This window comes from Rhinolophus hipposideros (genome assembly GCF_964194185.1).
Source record: "Rhinolophus hipposideros genome assembly, chromosome: 20".
Lineage (NCBI taxonomy): Eukaryota > Metazoa > Chordata > Mammalia > Chiroptera > Rhinolophidae > Rhinolophus > Rhinolophus hipposideros.
The window spans coordinates 31,228,187-31,245,379 of record NC_138066.1 but is presented as its reverse complement, the minus strand read 5'-3'; the positions used below and the strand labels follow the sequence as shown (position 1 = coordinate 31,245,379).

General features: G+C 40.5%; 1 protein-coding gene across 17 annotated transcripts in view; it reads right to left on the bottom strand.

Moving 5' to 3' along the window:
- Positions 1–937: 937 nt before the first annotated feature.
- SPAG9 (sperm associated antigen 9) overlaps positions 938–17,193 on the bottom strand; it is a 110,426-nt gene continuing 94,170 nt past the window's right edge. For 10 of the 17 annotated variants that reach the window (XM_081027873.1, XM_081027874.1, XM_081027865.1 and 7 more), the window contains 5 exons: positions 15,741–15,854; positions 13,941–13,979; positions 12,844–13,020; positions 9,302–9,451; positions 938–4,292 (listed from right to left, as the gene is read on the bottom strand). In XM_081027873.1, the coding sequence (XP_080883999.1) occupies positions 4,177–4,292; positions 9,302–9,451; positions 12,844–13,020; positions 13,941–13,979; positions 15,741–15,854 (596 nt within the window). In that variant the 3' untranslated portion in view covers positions 938–4,176. The remainder of the gene's footprint in view (positions 4,293–9,301; positions 9,452–12,843; positions 13,021–13,940; positions 13,980–15,740; positions 15,855–17,193) is intronic. The other 7 variants (XM_081027864.1, XM_081027867.1, XM_081027875.1 and 4 more) reach the window with 1 other exon arrangement.

Sequence of the window (17,193 nt, the reverse complement as noted above, 5' to 3'; positions counted from 1 at the left end):
ACAGGAGAGGCCTGAGGGGGGCTGAGGAACAGCCCGGGACTCAGAGCGTTCTCTCTTCACTAAGGGCTTTCTAGAAAAGCCCTTACTCTAAGGGCTTTCTAGGTGTGAAAGGCAGTTTTGCCACTGGGTGGGACTGCACGCTGCAGTCCCAGTTATGAGGACAGCACTCCCGTCCTGCCCCCAACAAAATGAAAATGAACACTTCCAGTCCTGCACTGCGACTCTGGCTTTCCACTAGAGGCCTGCCAGTTCAGGGAGAGGACCGTATGAGGCCGACCAGAATTAATCAGTTTCCCAAACAATGACCCGGCAGGCCCCCGAGGACTGAGGGGGCCTGTCAAGTAGGAAGGAGCCAGGCTATTAATTCTGTCCTAGAGTGTCCCACCTCACTGGATGGATAGCGGTGCCTTCATCTAGTCAACTGTTCTATTAACGTGCCAATCAGGAAGGACTGTTACTATCACGCCAGAAACCCACATTTCTTATAAACAAAATACACTGCATTCTTCTAAATACTACTTCACATTGTGCTACCACATGATTGGTTTTATAATCATCCTTCCTTTCGTTCTCTCCCAAGCAAATGGATCCCAAATGAGCATACCATCTCATTAACATCTACGGTGCAGCCTGCCTCTCATCACCGAGCAATCTGGCAAACGGCATGCCTTAGTATCACGTGTGGGTTGTTACTCAGCACACCCACATTTCTAGAAAGCCCTATTGTCTATTACTCATGTCTCATGTGAACAGTGAGCCAAGCAGATGTGTGCTGTGTGTACTCCCCAGGGCTCACCTTTAGCTAGTGCCAAATGGCAACAGTCCCTCAGAAATGACGACGACAACGTGTTTGATGGGGAAGGATGACTGGACTTTCAAATAAAAACCAAGGTCAGATGCCTGGGAAAGGCAAAAACAAAATACACTGGACCTGATACATGTTTCATATACATATTTATATATATTTCATGTACAAAGTTACATTCCGAACCCCAGGGATTCCATAATAGAAATAAATACTGAAATAGCTACATTGCTAAACAAGCTTTTTGCTCATAGAAATGAAGCCTCAGCCTCTAAGAGACAGCAAGTAGGACATCCTAGAACCCATTTTTCAGATTACAGAGGCAAGTAAAATTTGGGATAAAATGTCTAGGACAAAAAACAAATTCAGAACATAAAATGGTTAAAATATATTCAAATATTGAGAAATGTATGACATTAATAAAAACTTAATTTTTTAAAGAGAAAGAAAAAGACATTCTGTGTTATAAAACAGCATAACCCTGTTAGAAAAGCATTTATGATTTCCACATTTAATTATCTCTTCTCCACTCTTCCCATGTTACAAACTAGGACCAATGAGTCCCTTTCTCAACATGATCAATTAAGAAGTGCCCTAAACCTGGTTGAGTCCTTTGGTAAAGGTCATTATACTCACAAGGAAATAAATATTCAGTTCCATAGCAGTTGCCCAACACACATTCTTTAGGCCAGTTAATATTATGAGACAATTGTTTTGTTTCTAAGGCAGCCATTGTTAAAAGATCTATTCTCAAATCTAGGAAGACCTTTAAAAACTGAATTCCTAGAGAATTTCTCCCTTTGCCTCACAGGGATTTTAACCTACATACAATAGTGTTTGGTTGATTTATGTGATACTGCACTTTTGTAGATCAGCAATGGTCAAACATCAGCAATTTTACACAGTTCAATTTCACACGTAACCCAAGTGTAACAGAATGAGAAAATTCTCAGGTATCCCTTATTTCTTCTAATAGAAGTAAATGTTTTTTACATGGAGACCAACCCGAGGTACTCAATCCTCTTCTCTGCCCTTAACATGCTAGCTCAGGGCAGTTTACACCAATCAATTGGCTGCTTGCAAGAAGCTTGCATTTTGGCATTTTCTTCCAAAGGTTGCCACCTTGACTAAAGTGAACATTACAGGAATATAAACGTGTTATTGGGGGCAACGGGGTAATAAAGCAATACACAGAAAATACTTAACTGAAATTACAAACATGAGGACAAGCCCTTAAAATAAATTGTACAGGTTATTTTGAACTCTGTGCCCCTGAAGTTAATTAACAGGGGCACAGGCAATCTGACAGTTTGAGATAAAATAATGACATAAAATAATGACCCACATTCCTTAAGTTAAAACCAGTAAGTTTAAAAAGAAAATTACAACGTTTGTTTACATTTCTCATCTTTAGCTCCTGATTTCCTAAATTACATTCAGCCATGTAAACTGTAAAAGACTGAACAGCAAATGGAGTATGACTCTGGGATGTTTACTTCTGGGTATTAAAATTTCCAAACACTTTGGTGTCTCTTTTTGTGTGAATTTAAACAACATTCCCCAAAATATTTAAGAATGTGGGTTTTTAAGGTATTGCCAAAAATGACTCAGATTTAAAATGAATTAAAAGCATAGCTTACAAATTATGGAAAAGTGGCCTAAGTTTTAGTGCCCTGAAGAAAAGTACATAGCTCAAGCAAAAACATTATCCTTTTAACAGCTTTTACCAAAAAGATTTTTCTTCTAGCCATTTAAAGTGGCTGCAATTTTACTGTGTACATACTGTGCTTATATTCACACATGGCCAAATGGATCCAAAGGTCTTCTCCAGCTCCTTAAATCTGAAGTAGTTTATAATCTAGCCTGATCATGTATATGCTTAAAAGATACATATACTTTTTACAAATATCTTGCATGACAATTCAGAAAACAAATCCCTGGTAATTAAGAATGCTTAGATAATCTGAGACCTGTGTTTGCTTTCTTTTCTTTGAAGTATTCCTTCTGATAAGGTCTTTATCCAACAGGTTTACATTTTTAAAATAGCACTTAAATTTATATTTAGCTTTGCTTAAAGTAATCAGTAAATCACACATTTTCAAGAAGGTTGAGAAGGAAAAAAAAACTGCAGTATAAGTAAATAAGGCAATCAGACCTAGACTCCATTTTTTAAATGGGTATTGTGAGTAAAAAGATGTCACGTCGACTTTTACTCTTGGTTTTGTCTTGGCTTTGTCTTCTTCCCCTTTCATAGTTTTCCTGTTTGAAGATGGCATTTCAATTTCAACAGGGCATAAAAACTCAAATGTGTCATTTACATACAAAATATCAAGTATACCTCTTCTGTAGTTTTATACAGAAGAGAAAACACCATTTCTAATTAAATCCCTCATTCAGTCCATCAGGCCACACTCCATCACCACTACGGCTTTACTCTTAGTAACTGGAAAGAGCAATCCAGCAACTGGTAAACAGGTGAATCTTTCACATGGAAAAAAACTCAACCAACCACCACCACCTGCTGGTACAAGGAATATAAAACACAATTTCCTTTAAAAGAAAAAAAATCCTCCCATTGCTGATACCTATCTTCTAAGCCTTGTAAGTATAAACCTTTCAAACATGTCAGTATGAAATGAGTGAAACTAGTCTCAAGAAAACCAAAAAAAAAACAAAACAAAAAAAACGAAAAATCGAAATATTCAGAGAAGCAGGCCTCACAAACTTTAGAGCTCTAATAAGTCAGAAACAGGAAACTTTTATTTAAATAGTGTAGTCTTAATTTCTTTAATATAAAACCCCCCCAAATCTGATGAAAACAAAGTTTTATATATCATATAAACAAGATTTGTCAGATTTGAAAGTGAAAATTAAAGTAATTTACAGTTAGCTTTTAGCCCTCTCGGGACATTTAGATAAATCCTGATAATCCACCTGATATTAGTTTGTGTCAATTTTATAATACACTGGGGAAAACTTTACTACTGTAGTTTCATTTATCAAGTGTTTCCATTAATTCCATTATTAGTGACAGCTAAAAAGTGACCCCATCAAACGAAGTGACATTAGCTATGGCAGAATACACCACATCTGGATTGCTTTCTATAATTCACCAGTTTGCAGAAAGTAAACATTCCTTGATTTGTTCATAATATACTGAAATTGCCTATAACACTGGTGCAGTAAAACGGCTAGTTCCTGTATTGTTACGGTAAGACAGATTTTTGTAATGTAAAGTTAACAGGGAAAAAAATGCTCACACATTATGTGGTGAAACTTATTTCACGAAGAGAGCATTAAATAAAGAGGGAAAGGGAAAAGAAACCATGCAGAAGAGACGGCGTCTACGTGTCCACCGGTGTCCCATGGGCTCACTCACTGCCATACATCACTTGCCACACGATCAAGTGACTCCTTTCTGCTTTGGCAACAGAAGGTTCAAGTGGAAGATCCTCTCCAAGGAGTTCTGATTCTCCACCTTCATCACCTGGAGGATGATAAGGGGGAGGAGAAGTTGGGTTGAGTGTGGAATATGCAGGCCGATGTCCATCCCACAAGATGCTAATGCTCGGTGCCTGAACAGTGCGCATGGAACTCGTCTGACTCCCATTGCAGACAACACAGTAAAAGAAATGCCATGAATCCGAATCTTCTCTGTCTGATTTCTGAAAAGGTTATTCATTTCCAGACTAGATAGATCTGTAACAGTGAATTCACTATATTATGGTGGGGGCTCATCCCAGTATGTGTGCATACTGAAGCTAACAGAGACGGAAGCTAAGAAAGCAAAGCTGTCCGGTTCTGTGTTTATCCAAAATGGACTGTCTGCTCTTGTTTATTTCAAAGTAAGAACAAGAATAGACAGTACTATTAATGTGAAAGCATGGGGATAGGCCCCAGAAATAAGCGACAACAACTCATGCTTATTGTGACAGTCAGGTTCTCCAAAGGTAACTGACACAAGCACATGGAAACCGACATCGTCTCCCTGCAGCACTATGAGATGGCAGATTCATCACCTAATAGGCTGACTTTTCCTTTTCATCATTTTCAAATTTAGGATAGGTCACGAGTATAGTGGAGATGAAGAAATGAGGCCGAGGTACAAACAGACTAGAGGTTCTTCCAGTAGCTGCTGAACGAATTTGACAAATGAGGTCCTGATCAAAGACACTGCTCTACAAGGCCCAGTACAAGCACCCATACCCCTCTGTACAAGCTCCCATACCCCTCTGTACAAGCACCCATACCCCTCTGTACAAGCTCCCATACCCCTCTGTACAAGCACCCATACCCCTCTGTACAAGCTCCCATACCCCTCTGTACAAGCTCCCATACCCCTCTGTACAAGCACCCATACCCCTCTGTACAAGCACCCATACCCCTCTGTACAAGCACCCATACCCCTCTGTACAAGCTCCCATACCCCTCTGTACAAGCACCCATACCCCTCTGTACAAGCTCCCATACCCCTCTGTACAAGCTCCCATACCCCTCTGTACAAGCTCCCATACCCCTCTGTACAAGCTCCCATACCCTTCTGTACAAGCACCCATACCCCTCTGTACAAGCACCCATACCCCTCTGTACAAGCACCCATACCCCTCTGTACAAGCTCCCATACCCCTCTGTACAAGCTCCCATACCCCTCTGTACAAGCTCCCATACCCCTCTGTACAAGCACCCATACCCCTCTGTACAAGCTCCCATACCCCTCTGTACAAGCACCCATACCCCTCTGTACAAGCTCCCATACCCCTCTGTACAAGCTCCCATACCCCTCTGTACAAGCACCCATACCCCTCTGTACAAGCACCCATACCCCTCTGTACAAGCACCCATACCCCTCTGTACAAGCTCCCATACCCCTCTGTACAAGAACCCATACCCCTCTGTACAAGAACCCATACCCCTCTGTACAAGAACCCATACCCCTCTGTACAAGAACCCATACCCCTCTGTACAAGCACCCATACCCCTCTGTACAAGCTCCCATACCCCTCTGTACAAGAACCCATACCCCTCTGTACAAGAACCCATACCCCTCTGTACAAGAACCCATACCCCTCTGTACAAGAACCCATACCCCTCTGTACAAGAACCCATACCCCTCTGTACAAGCACCCATACCCCTCTGTACAAGCACCCATACCCCTCTGTACAAGCACCCATACCCCTCTGTACAAGAACCCATACCCCTCTGTACAAGAACCCATACCCCTCTGTACAAGCACCCATACCCCTCTGTACAAGCACCCATACCCCTCTGTACAAGCACCCATACCCCTCTGTACAAGCACCCATACCCCTCTGTACAAGCACCCATACCCCTCTGTACAAGCACCCATACCCCTCTGTACAAGCACCCATACCCCTCTGTATAAGCACCCATACCTTTCTGTACAGGCACCCATACTCCTCTGTACAAGCACCCATCAATTGTTTTTTTTTTGTTGCAGAGCAGGTTTATTCTGGCATAACCCAGTGACAACTTCTCTAATGGGTCAGATTCTTCAGCAGAATCCTACCCACTTATATAACAAGGGACTAAGCTATAACGCTGATATCCTATAACCTTGTACTGTGTCTCAGCTGAATTTCAGCTGGGCAAAAGAAAACATTGATACTGTCAACTAGGAAGAGTGAAAGAGGAAAAACCATAAAAATTTGCATTTTCCTCAGCAGGCCAATCTCTCCCTTACCCACCTCCTACTGGCCTTTTCACAGCAATGTCCAACTATGGAGAAGAACATGCTTTAAAAGGCTCAAGACAAAATCCAATTCTGAACTGAAATATAATCAGGTAGTTTGAGTATAAAAAATTAAGTTTGGTTTTTAAATTTTAGAAAGTTACAATGATAATGACTAATTAGCTGAAACAAGATTGCTAGCATTTGTTTTTTGTATTGTTTTGTTTTGAAGGTTCTTTTTTTAAAAATTACCCTGTTTCCTAAGGTCTCTACATCCTACTTAATCCATATAGGACTGCTGGGATTAATTTTTCATTGTTAATATATTACAGGAAATGAAAAAGAAAAAGGAACAACAACAAAAATCACACTGAATTGTTTTAAAGCATATTTACTATTAAAATTAACCTATACTTTAAGACAAGTCTGTTTTTTAGGTTGGGTTAACTAGAGATACCGACAAACCTGGTCAAGCAATTTCTATGCTATTTTCGGACTCTACAATGGAAGGAATTTTTAGTGAAAATGGAAAAACCAGAGGTTTTAACAACATACTTTGTATGGTTCCAACTGCCATATTGCACTTAAAAAAAAAAAAATCACCCCAGCCAAGTAAAGTCCCTCTTTTAAAAAGGAATTCTGTACCAACAGACAATTATTTAAAACACTTTGAAGTGTCTCCATTCCTGCTAACGTCACCAGAATCCATCAATTTCTAAACTTAACATTAACATCCCCTCGTTAAAATGTGTCAATAGCCTTTTTGTATCAGATATTCTAGTTTATACTAATTACATGTGGCACACTGTCATTTACATGACACTAATTTTATACCTCTTTTTTACAGTATTCATTGATGTTTAGGAACTTCTGAGTCACTATAGTTTCAGGTCAGTCTGAAGGATCCCTTCTTTTATAGCAAATAAATTTACATCACAGTGCTCTATAGTTTATAAAGCACTAGACTTGCACAAACATCAATTCTCTGTTTTCTTTGTACCTCTTTGGTCATTCCTTCTTAGACAGATCATTTCCCAAGATCCCTCCCTCCTGAGACAAACAAACAAAGACCCAAAAGCCCAGTGAACGAAAGTTTCCCACCTCTGTAACTCCCAACTCCCATGCTCTCTTAAGGTCAACATACCCAGTACTGGAAATCCTCTTTCCCTCCCTCCAAATCCTCTTCTTCTGTCCTGAGAGTCCATATCTCTGAGTCAATGGCTCGCTCCCTTTCCCCACATCCTCTTGCAGTCATAATGGCATTGCAGATGGTGGTCCCGTAAGATTATAATGGTGCTGAAAATTTCCTGTTGCCTAGTGATGTCATAGTGCGCATTCCTCACGTGTTTGTGGCGATGCTGTGTAAAGTACTACTGCGCTGTCAGTCACAGAAAGTTTAGCACATACATTAAGTACAGCACGTAACACCTGAGAATGGTAATAAACGACTATGTTACTGTTTATGTACTTACTGTACTACACTTTTTATTATTTTAGAGTCTATTCTTTCTGCTTATCAAAATGTTTGTTGTACAACAGTATGCTGTGTTATACCGGCAGCAGTCTCACACATCTCACGTTTACTTGATTGCATCATTTTCTCTTGTGCGTGACTTAACTGCGTGTTGTTTTGTACAGTAACATGCTGCATCGGCTTGTAGCTTAGGAGCGCTAGGCTGTACTGTAGAGTCTAGCTGTGCAATAGGCTACACCATCGAGGTTTGTGTCAGTGTACTCTATGAAACTGCCTAATGATGCATTTCTCAGAACGTACCCCCTTCATTATGGGGTTCATGACTGCACTTAAAAATTTCCCATCATGCTGTTTATCTATTTCTACTACTACTACCTTCATCAGTTCACTTTTGCTTAAGTCATTTCCCTATCTCTAGTCTTATACCTCCAATCTATCTTCCAGACAAATCTAATCACATTGCTCTTCTATTTAAAGGCCCTCAATAGTTTTCCTTTGCTTTAAAGATAAAAATGCAAATTCCTTAATTTGGCATATATAAAGGCCTTCTATAATCCAGTCCTTCCTCCCTTTCTAGACTTATCTCTGGTCAAACTTGTACTTGCTTCTACTCTATGCTCTAGTCACTTTTCAATAGTTTTTCTTCAATTAAGGTGGTTTCACATTTCTAAACCTTTGGTCCAGTTATTCTCTTACTTGGGCATGCCAACCCCCAAGTCTTCTCATCCCACTCCATAACCCAGTTCTTCAGACTAACACTACTGGGTGTTGAGCCACCTCAGGCACCCTTCTGGACTTCCTCCTGCCCCTGCCCCTCCTCCAACAGAGTGTCACAGCATCTCTACACTGTCCTTCATTAGCACGCTGCTATCTCTGCACTGCTCTGTGGTCTACAGGGCGAGATGTCGGATTTGTTTCTGTATCTCATGCTTAAGGGTGACAGGCAAATAGTAGATAATGTTTACAAGGTGAGAAAATGAACAAATGAAATCAATTTGATACAAACAACACTTTATAAAGTATTATTATTTCTCCATTTTGCAGCTGAGGAAACTAAGGTTCTGGGAGGTCGAATGATTTGCCCAAGGCCTTCCAACCCCAAATCTTATGCTGTCACATATACTTTAATAAATGACAAACCCTTCTATTTTCTAATGCTCCTCCAAACACATACACTTTGGTGGAAGAAAGAAAGGATGGAAGGGAGAAAGTTCTTTTCCAAGTAGTGAGTTCAAAGAAAACCTAGAAATCACTTATCAGGGTTTATCGTGGGTGAAAATCCAGGTCACAGAACACAGTGGAAACTGAGCTCCCAAAAGCTTACCCACTTACCCATCCGGAAGTCAATGTAGCCCTCTCCTCCACTGATGACGAGCATAGACTTCAAAGGCGTCTGGCTGCCAGGCTCCTGTGCAGATGGCCCTGCTTTGTCACCTGCCAGATCCGTGCCACTACTGCCACTTTGTGGGTTGACGACTTGACCTATTTATACAGGATCAGAAGTGAATATTACTTATCACAGATTGCGGTGGGAAACTCATTTTTCCTCAATATTTTCAGAAAGTTGAACAAAAAAAGGTAAGTATAATCTAATACAACTAAAGTCCTAGAGATGCTAGAAGCCTCTGTGTGATCAGAAAACAACTATAAAGGTCATAAAGGCCTAATTTGAAAATCTAAGTGAAACCATTTTGTACCAAAGCAGACGTAGGTCCAAAATCCAGTATGAAATCTGTTTATGGCCAGGCTAGTCTTAGCTGCGTGCTGCAGACTTTTACAATCTACATCTTTTGACCTGAGAAGGTATATGTGGGTTTGTGTAAAAGACGGAGAAAAGTATTCATTTCAAGCACTATGAGTTTGAGTACTCCTAATTAATATTTACATTTATTTCAAATCCATGGTTTTCCTCTGGTATTTAAGAAAAGTACATCTCATTTTTAATTTAGATTATGCAAATAAAATTACTGGTAAACATGCCATTTCCTGTAAAGCTTACTTCTAAGGTAGAATCCTTGAGCTTAAAATGGTAGAGAGAGAAACCAAATATTACCCACACTGTAATCTCTATGACATCCCTCTTAGAAAGCTTTGACTGTGTGGGGTATTTGTTTTTTCTTGCCACAATCTGTTTGCTGTCCTTTGGTCAAACTACACAGACCACGCCTCCAGGAGACAGCAAGACACAGTCCTATGATGCAACACTTTAATTTATGTTGAAAGTGGAGAGGGCAGTTTGATTTATTCCCACAGCATCTCCTTCACGCATTACTCATTAAACTCTGGAAGAAATAAGGCCTGCTACAGAGAACTATTCGCAGACTAGTTAGTTCTGCCACAAAAGCAAGAGCACAGTGGGATGAGAAGGCCACCCTGATGGTTTAATCCTTAGGGCCAACTGGTCAACAAACAGCAATGTTACCAATTCTACTTCCAGGTTTATAACAGAAAAGTCCTTCCCACTTGCACAAAAAGATCTGGGGCAATATTGTTTTTAACAGTGGTGGTGGTGGGGGGAGGAACCCAGCCCTCCATCAGACTGAGTAAAATGTAACACATTTATTCAGATATTAGAATACCATAGTTAAATGAATGAACAAGATCTCTATGTATAAACTTAACAAATCTCAAAAATGAGAAGCAAGTGGAAGAAACCCTTCTTGTCTTATCTAATGAACAATTCTGTTAATAATGTAACATAGCATTTAAGTTAAATTCAAAAACACTATGTATTGTTAATCGATAAGTTCCAATGCAGTGAAAGTATAAAACATGGTTAATGTTTACAGAAGGAGGATAATGGTTACAGATAGAGAGGAAATGGGAAAGGGATGGGATTGGAGGAATATAAAGGAGACTCAAAGGGGACTCTATGACATTTTATTTCTTTTTTTAAAAAAAGCAAGAAAACACTATTACCAGCAATTCCATTTCTAGGAATTTATCCTAAAGAAATAACTATACAAATATACAAGATGTGTGTTTTGGGACGCTCATTACCATGTTGCTAAGGGTACCACTGGCCAACCCTGCAATATTTATACTAATCATCTAATCTTTGGAACACCCTCAGGAAAATGAGTGTGATGGTTAATTTTCTGTGTCAGTTTGGCTAGGCCATGGTTCCAGATAACGTGTTTCCCCGAAAATAAGACCTAGCCAGACAATCAGCTCTAATGCGTCTTTTGGAGCAAAAATGAATATAAGGGCCAGCTCGGTGGCTCTGGCATTTGGAGCTCTGTGCTCCTAACTCCGAAGGTTGCCGGTTCGATTCCCACATGAGCCAGTGGCTCTCAACCACAAGGTTGCCGGTTCAACTCGAATCCCGCAAAGGATAGTGGGCTCTGCCCCCTGCAACTAGCAATGGCAACTGGAGCTGGAGCTGAGCTGCGCCCTCCACAACTAAGACTGAAAGAACAACAACTTGACTTGGAAAAAAGCCCTGGAAGTACACACTGTTGCCCAATAAAGTCTTGTTTCCCTTCCCCAATAAAATCTTTTAAAAAAAAATTTAATATAAGACCCGGTATTATATGATATATTATAATTATATTATACCTGGTCTTACAGTAAAATAAGACTGGGTATTATATTATACCCGGTCTTACATTATAGTAAAATAAGACCAGGTCTCACATTAATTTTTGCTCCAACAGACGCATTAGAGCTGATTGTCCGGCTAGGTCTTATTTTCGGGGAAACACACACAGTATTTGGTCAAACACTAGTCTGGATATTGCTGTGAAGCTTTTTCTTTTTTTTAGATGAGATTAACATTTAAATCAGTAGACTTTGAGTAAAGCAGATTACTCTCCATAACGTGGGTGGGCCTCATCCAATCAGCTGAAGGTCTTAAGAGAAAAACATAGGTTCCCCCAAAAAAGAGGGACTACTGCCTCCAGACTGCTTTTGGACTTGAGCTACAATATCAACTCTTGCTTGGGTCTCCAACCTACCAACCTGTCTTGCAGATTTCCTACTTGCTGGCCCTTAATATCATGAGCCAATTCCTTAAATCAATCAATCAAAATATCTCTCCCGCTTTTCACTCTCTTTCTTTCTGTTCTGTTTCTCTGAAGAACCCTAATACACTGAGACATTATTATGTCCAATGTCACACAGTTAGTTGATGTGGCAAAATCAGATTTGAACTTTGTCTAACTCCTAAACTTGCCTCTTATAGGGGAAAAACTGCAAACATTGATCAGTAACATCATTTTAGTATTCTCAATATTCAGAATATTTTTCATTGGACATCATCATTACCACCCTTCATCTGGATGGTACTTTGTAGTTCTCAAAGCACATTCATTAACTTTCACAACAAATGAAGCCGGCAGAGAGCAGATATGAATCACATCTGCTTAAGGAAAATAAGGCAATGAGTCTCAGAGGTTAAGCGACTTGCTCAAGGTAACAAGGCATGGGGCAAGGTGGAGGGCCCAGACCCCCCGGCTCCTGGTCTATGATCTCTGTGCCACAATGCCGAAAGTGCCACAATACCAGGGCACACTCTCCATCTCTTCCCACACACAGCCTTGCTGTCGGGGCCTTTGTTCTAGTGATCTCCTTTATTAGGCCAAGATCATTTTTGGTACTCTGTGGTGACAAAATAATTCCACTGCTTTTCAAAAGCAAGCACGTCTCTTAAATAAAAATCAAGAAGTTTGTTTTGGGGGGTGGAGGAGAGATTCCAAAACAACTTCATTCAAGTATCCCTAGAGCCCTTTATTCATTCCTCCATTACAGAACTTTTCATGTGTTACACCGGAATGGTCTGTAATTCTAGTACTTAGCATTAAAGTAGGTAGTGGACCCAAGGGGCAGAACAGAGACAATTACATACAACTTCTTGACAGAATAATCTATGTCACCTGGGACTGCCACAAAGAACTTCACAGCGTCCCGATGTCCATGGAAGCAAAGCTGTGCATGTGCCATTGAACAATAGGGTATAAATGTCCCTGGAGTCACTTTATCACTGTTTTCATCACCATACACACGGATCACACTTCCAGGGCGATTTCCAGGTGCTCCTGAGGTTTTATTTGCTGCAACAGAAAAACCAAATACCAAATATTTTCCAGTAGAAAGCAATAATGATGCAAGAGGTTACTGGTTAATCCTTATGATATTATCTAAAAGCTACAGCCAGTTGAGATAAAACAAAGGCAGCAATGCCAATTCAACACAAAGCTGGGAAAAAAAGATATATAGCATGCTAGTTATTGTGAAATACCTCAGTGAATGGAGTAGGGGATTTTGCCAGTCTAGCAATAACTGAGCTTACTTTTTAAACACATGTATTACTTTTTAAAAAATCATTTTAGTTAACAAAATAGATTTCATGTATGAAACAAACAGGTATGTCTGTTTTATTTTGTTGTTTAATCCCCATTTTAGAAAACTAACCAGTTACATAGTTTAAAGTAAATGGGTACGTTTTTTAAATAAAACTTTTATAGTTTATCTTCTGCTTTTTCTCCCCTGTAGTACGAATACCTCCCTTGAGGGGGGTGGTAAAAAGCTGTGCTTAAAAGGATTCCACCACTACAATAGACTAGCTTTTATTCACACCAGACTGGCGTTTGCTGGACTATTTTGGAATGACCAGACTCACAAAACATCCCCATTCCATGAGCTAGGAAGTGAATGAAAGAAACATGATTGGTAACAAGAGTAAACAATGTAGATTAATGACAGTTTTAAGAGCTGTTTTGTGTTTTTATTGCAAGGAAAAAAAAGTCGGAAAGAAAGTTCGGCTGCAACAAAAGGTGATCAACACACTAAGCTGCTGAGCAGTAGTTTGGTGGCCATGTAACAGACATTAAAACAAAAACAAAACAAAACACCTGCTGCGATGCGGTGACTGCAAGGGGATGACATTTAGGAACATTCTAGAGCTGTGAGAACAGCCTCACAGTGGCTATCAGAAGCCAGGAAGGAGAGTGGGTTCAGGATCTGCACTTACCCCTCAGCCCCAGTAAACGTCCCTGGTGGAGGATTACGGCTAAAGTGAGAGAGGAGGAAAGGGGACATGGAGAGGTGCACGACAGGGAGGAAAAGAATTACTAGGAGCCAGCACTCTGTTTTCCATCTGGCAACGTGGTGCCCAAAGCTCCTAACAAAATCCGACTTGGTGTAATACCAAGTCACACTCAAAATTCTTACCAAAGCCTCTACAGAATCTCTCTGCTCAAAAAATACAATTTCATTTACTGTGATTTTATTTTTTTTTTATATAAAGCAATTTCAGTGCTTTATAATTTAATGGGAAGCATTTTCTAAATGCTAGTATTTCTATTTTTTCTTTAAGAAATCCCGTTCAAATAACTGGTAAAATGGAACTCTCTTTTACAAAGAACTGAAATGAACTCTGGGGATCCTAGAATCGCTTAGGATGCAAATGGTCTAAGCACGCAGATTTATAATCGCACGGAAGTTAGCTGGGATTACGAATTTAGTTCTCTAAAGGCCCCAGATATACCACCTTCCAGATATACCAGTCTTCCTGTCTTTCCCCCCCAAAAAAGGTGGGGCGATTCTAAGGTGTTCATTTATTAAACTTATTTTATGGATTTATGGCACTTGTTTTCAAACCATTCCCTGCCCATGAATTTTGCAACACAAAAACAATTATTTGATGAATGACCAATGTAATGGAACATAATGTGAGAAACATACAATGTGTATTTTGTTCACAAAAATAATGGAAAATAGAAACAACATACAATGTACGTTTTGTTCACATTCTTTTCAAATACAGGATAGATGACTTGTCTTCAGCATAAAGAAAAGGCTTACTAACCTCCTGAGAAATTTCTCCCACAACTTTTCCTAAACCCCAAATAAGCCAAATGGAATATCCTACACTAACTGCCAGGGAGATATGAAAAACTAGGATGAATGTTAGGTAGTGTTTCTGGATACTGGTATAATAAAGAGGAAAGGAAAACAGACTTTGACCTTTATTTAAAAGATGAAATAGAAATTCAATTCCTGAGTTGAAAAAAAGAGCTGCTCTGGGGCTGGCCCGGTGGCTCAGGTGGTTGGAGCTCCGTGCTCCTAATGCGGGTCGCGAGTTCGATTCCCACATGGGCCAGTGAGCTGCGCCCTCTACAGCTAAGATTGTGAACAACAGCTCTCCCTGGAGCTGGGCTGCCGTGAGCAGCCAGAGGTTGGCGTGAGCTGCTGTGTACTGCTGTGGTCTACCAAGTGCTGCCAGGAGTGGCCGGAGGCCAGTGTGAGTGGCCGGCAGCCAGCGTGAGTGGCCGTGGGCTGCTGTGTGACGCCACGAGCGGCCAGTGCCAGCGAGAGTGCCCGGCAGCTGGTGAGAGCTGCCATGAGCTGCTATGAGCGGCTGACCAACAACCGGTGACCAACTGCCTCAGCCCGGGGAGTGCAAGGATCATAATACCAGTATGGGCCAGGGAGCTGTGTCCTATACAACTAGACTGAGAAACAACAGCTTGAACCGGAGTGGTGGGAAGGCGGAAGAAGGGGGGGAAAAAAAAAGAGCTGCTCAGAGTGAAAAGCTTTTAATTATAAATATTGGTCCTAATAGATGGAAATAGTTATTCACTACAGTTCATAAGTTTCTATGAAACAGTTCCTAAGTTTCATAGAAAGAGTGAAGGAACAACAGTTAGATCTCTGCCACCAGCTTGCTTTCTGAATTACCAGAGCTACCAACATCAACACAATTCCTTCTGCCTGAATTCTGGCCATCACTATTCCCTGCACTGCGACAGTCAGGTGAAAATATACTTACTTTCTGTCAGTGGGATGGAGATAATGACACCGTTTCCTGTCCCCACCCACAAACGATTGCAAGACACCATCAGAGCTGTGATCCTCACAAAAGAGAAGCCCAGTTTTCCAGTACCTGTACATGGGGGGAAAGCATTTCATTGAGAAACTAGAGCACGTGATGTTTTAGGTTCCAGGTCCCTCGAGTAGCTGGACTAAGAAGAGAGAAAATGTCCAGAGCTGCTTGGATGTTTCCTGACGGTACACATCAAAACAAAATAATTTTTGCTTTATCATCTATCTGACAATTCATGGTTAATGGGAAAGAAAATTCTAAACAGTATCATTCAGAAAGAAGATCCTGTGGATCAGGAAATATGGTACAGGATTTAATTATGGAGCTGCAAAACCAAACCAAACCAGAACACAAAACATAAAACCCTACACAGAAACAGTGTTTACTAAATTGGGAAATCAAATGTCCTTCAATTGTGTAAGCTGAAAGAGTTCTGGTTTGCCTTAAATTTCTTTGAATAGATTAAAAAAAAAAAATCTTTGCTAACAAAACCTACACTCTTCCCTTGTTCACATATATAGGTTTGATAGCAGTTCAGAAATTTTAGGAAACTGAAGGCATATAATTTAGAGAGAATAGATGCACTTTTTCATTTCAAGGGAAATTTTAAACTGATCTCATCTTCTGTTATTTGAGAGGCTAAATTATTAAACAGATAATACATTTAAGACAAAGAGCATTTAGTCAGTCATAAAGTTCTACTTGTAAGAGCTGAGAGTAAGATTAAAGAATCACTGTGTCAGAAGGAACCTTTATTCAGTCTAAGCCAGAGACCTTTCACCTGTGGTCAAAGTCTTGCCCTGAAATTAGTCTGGGTTTATGTGTATATATGTCCGGTTCCAGGGAGGGTACAATACCTATCATCAGGTTTTCTGAGGGCAAAGACTCTAAAGAGATAAAAACCACCGATGCAGTTGAATCTCTCTTCATAAAGGAATCGTTTATGTCATCCCTAATAGTCATACAGCTCTGCATTAGGAGGAAGGATACAGCAGGGAACACCCCGAAATGGTCCCGGCCCTTCATGGGGCTTATGGTCTGTGGGGCAGAGATATAGTAAACAAGAAGCACGTAATGCCAGGGCAACCGCACTAATGACAGGTCCACGAAGAAAAGGTGTAAGGGGACCTATATCAAACTGGGAGATCTGAACGTGACACGTGAGCTATGGGCCGAAAGCCAAGTAAAAAGGGACCAAGAAGACGTTCTCAGGCAGAGGATACAGCACATGGGAGGGCTCAGAGATGGGAAGGAACTTGTAGTGTAAGGGTCAGTGTGGACAGAACAGAGTGAGTGAGGAGAGTGGTCCGGGCCCCTTAGATTCTTCTGGTCATGTCACAAAGTGTAACTTCACCTGAGGCAGGAATATTCTAAAAGTGGCCGGCCTTATGTAAGTGGA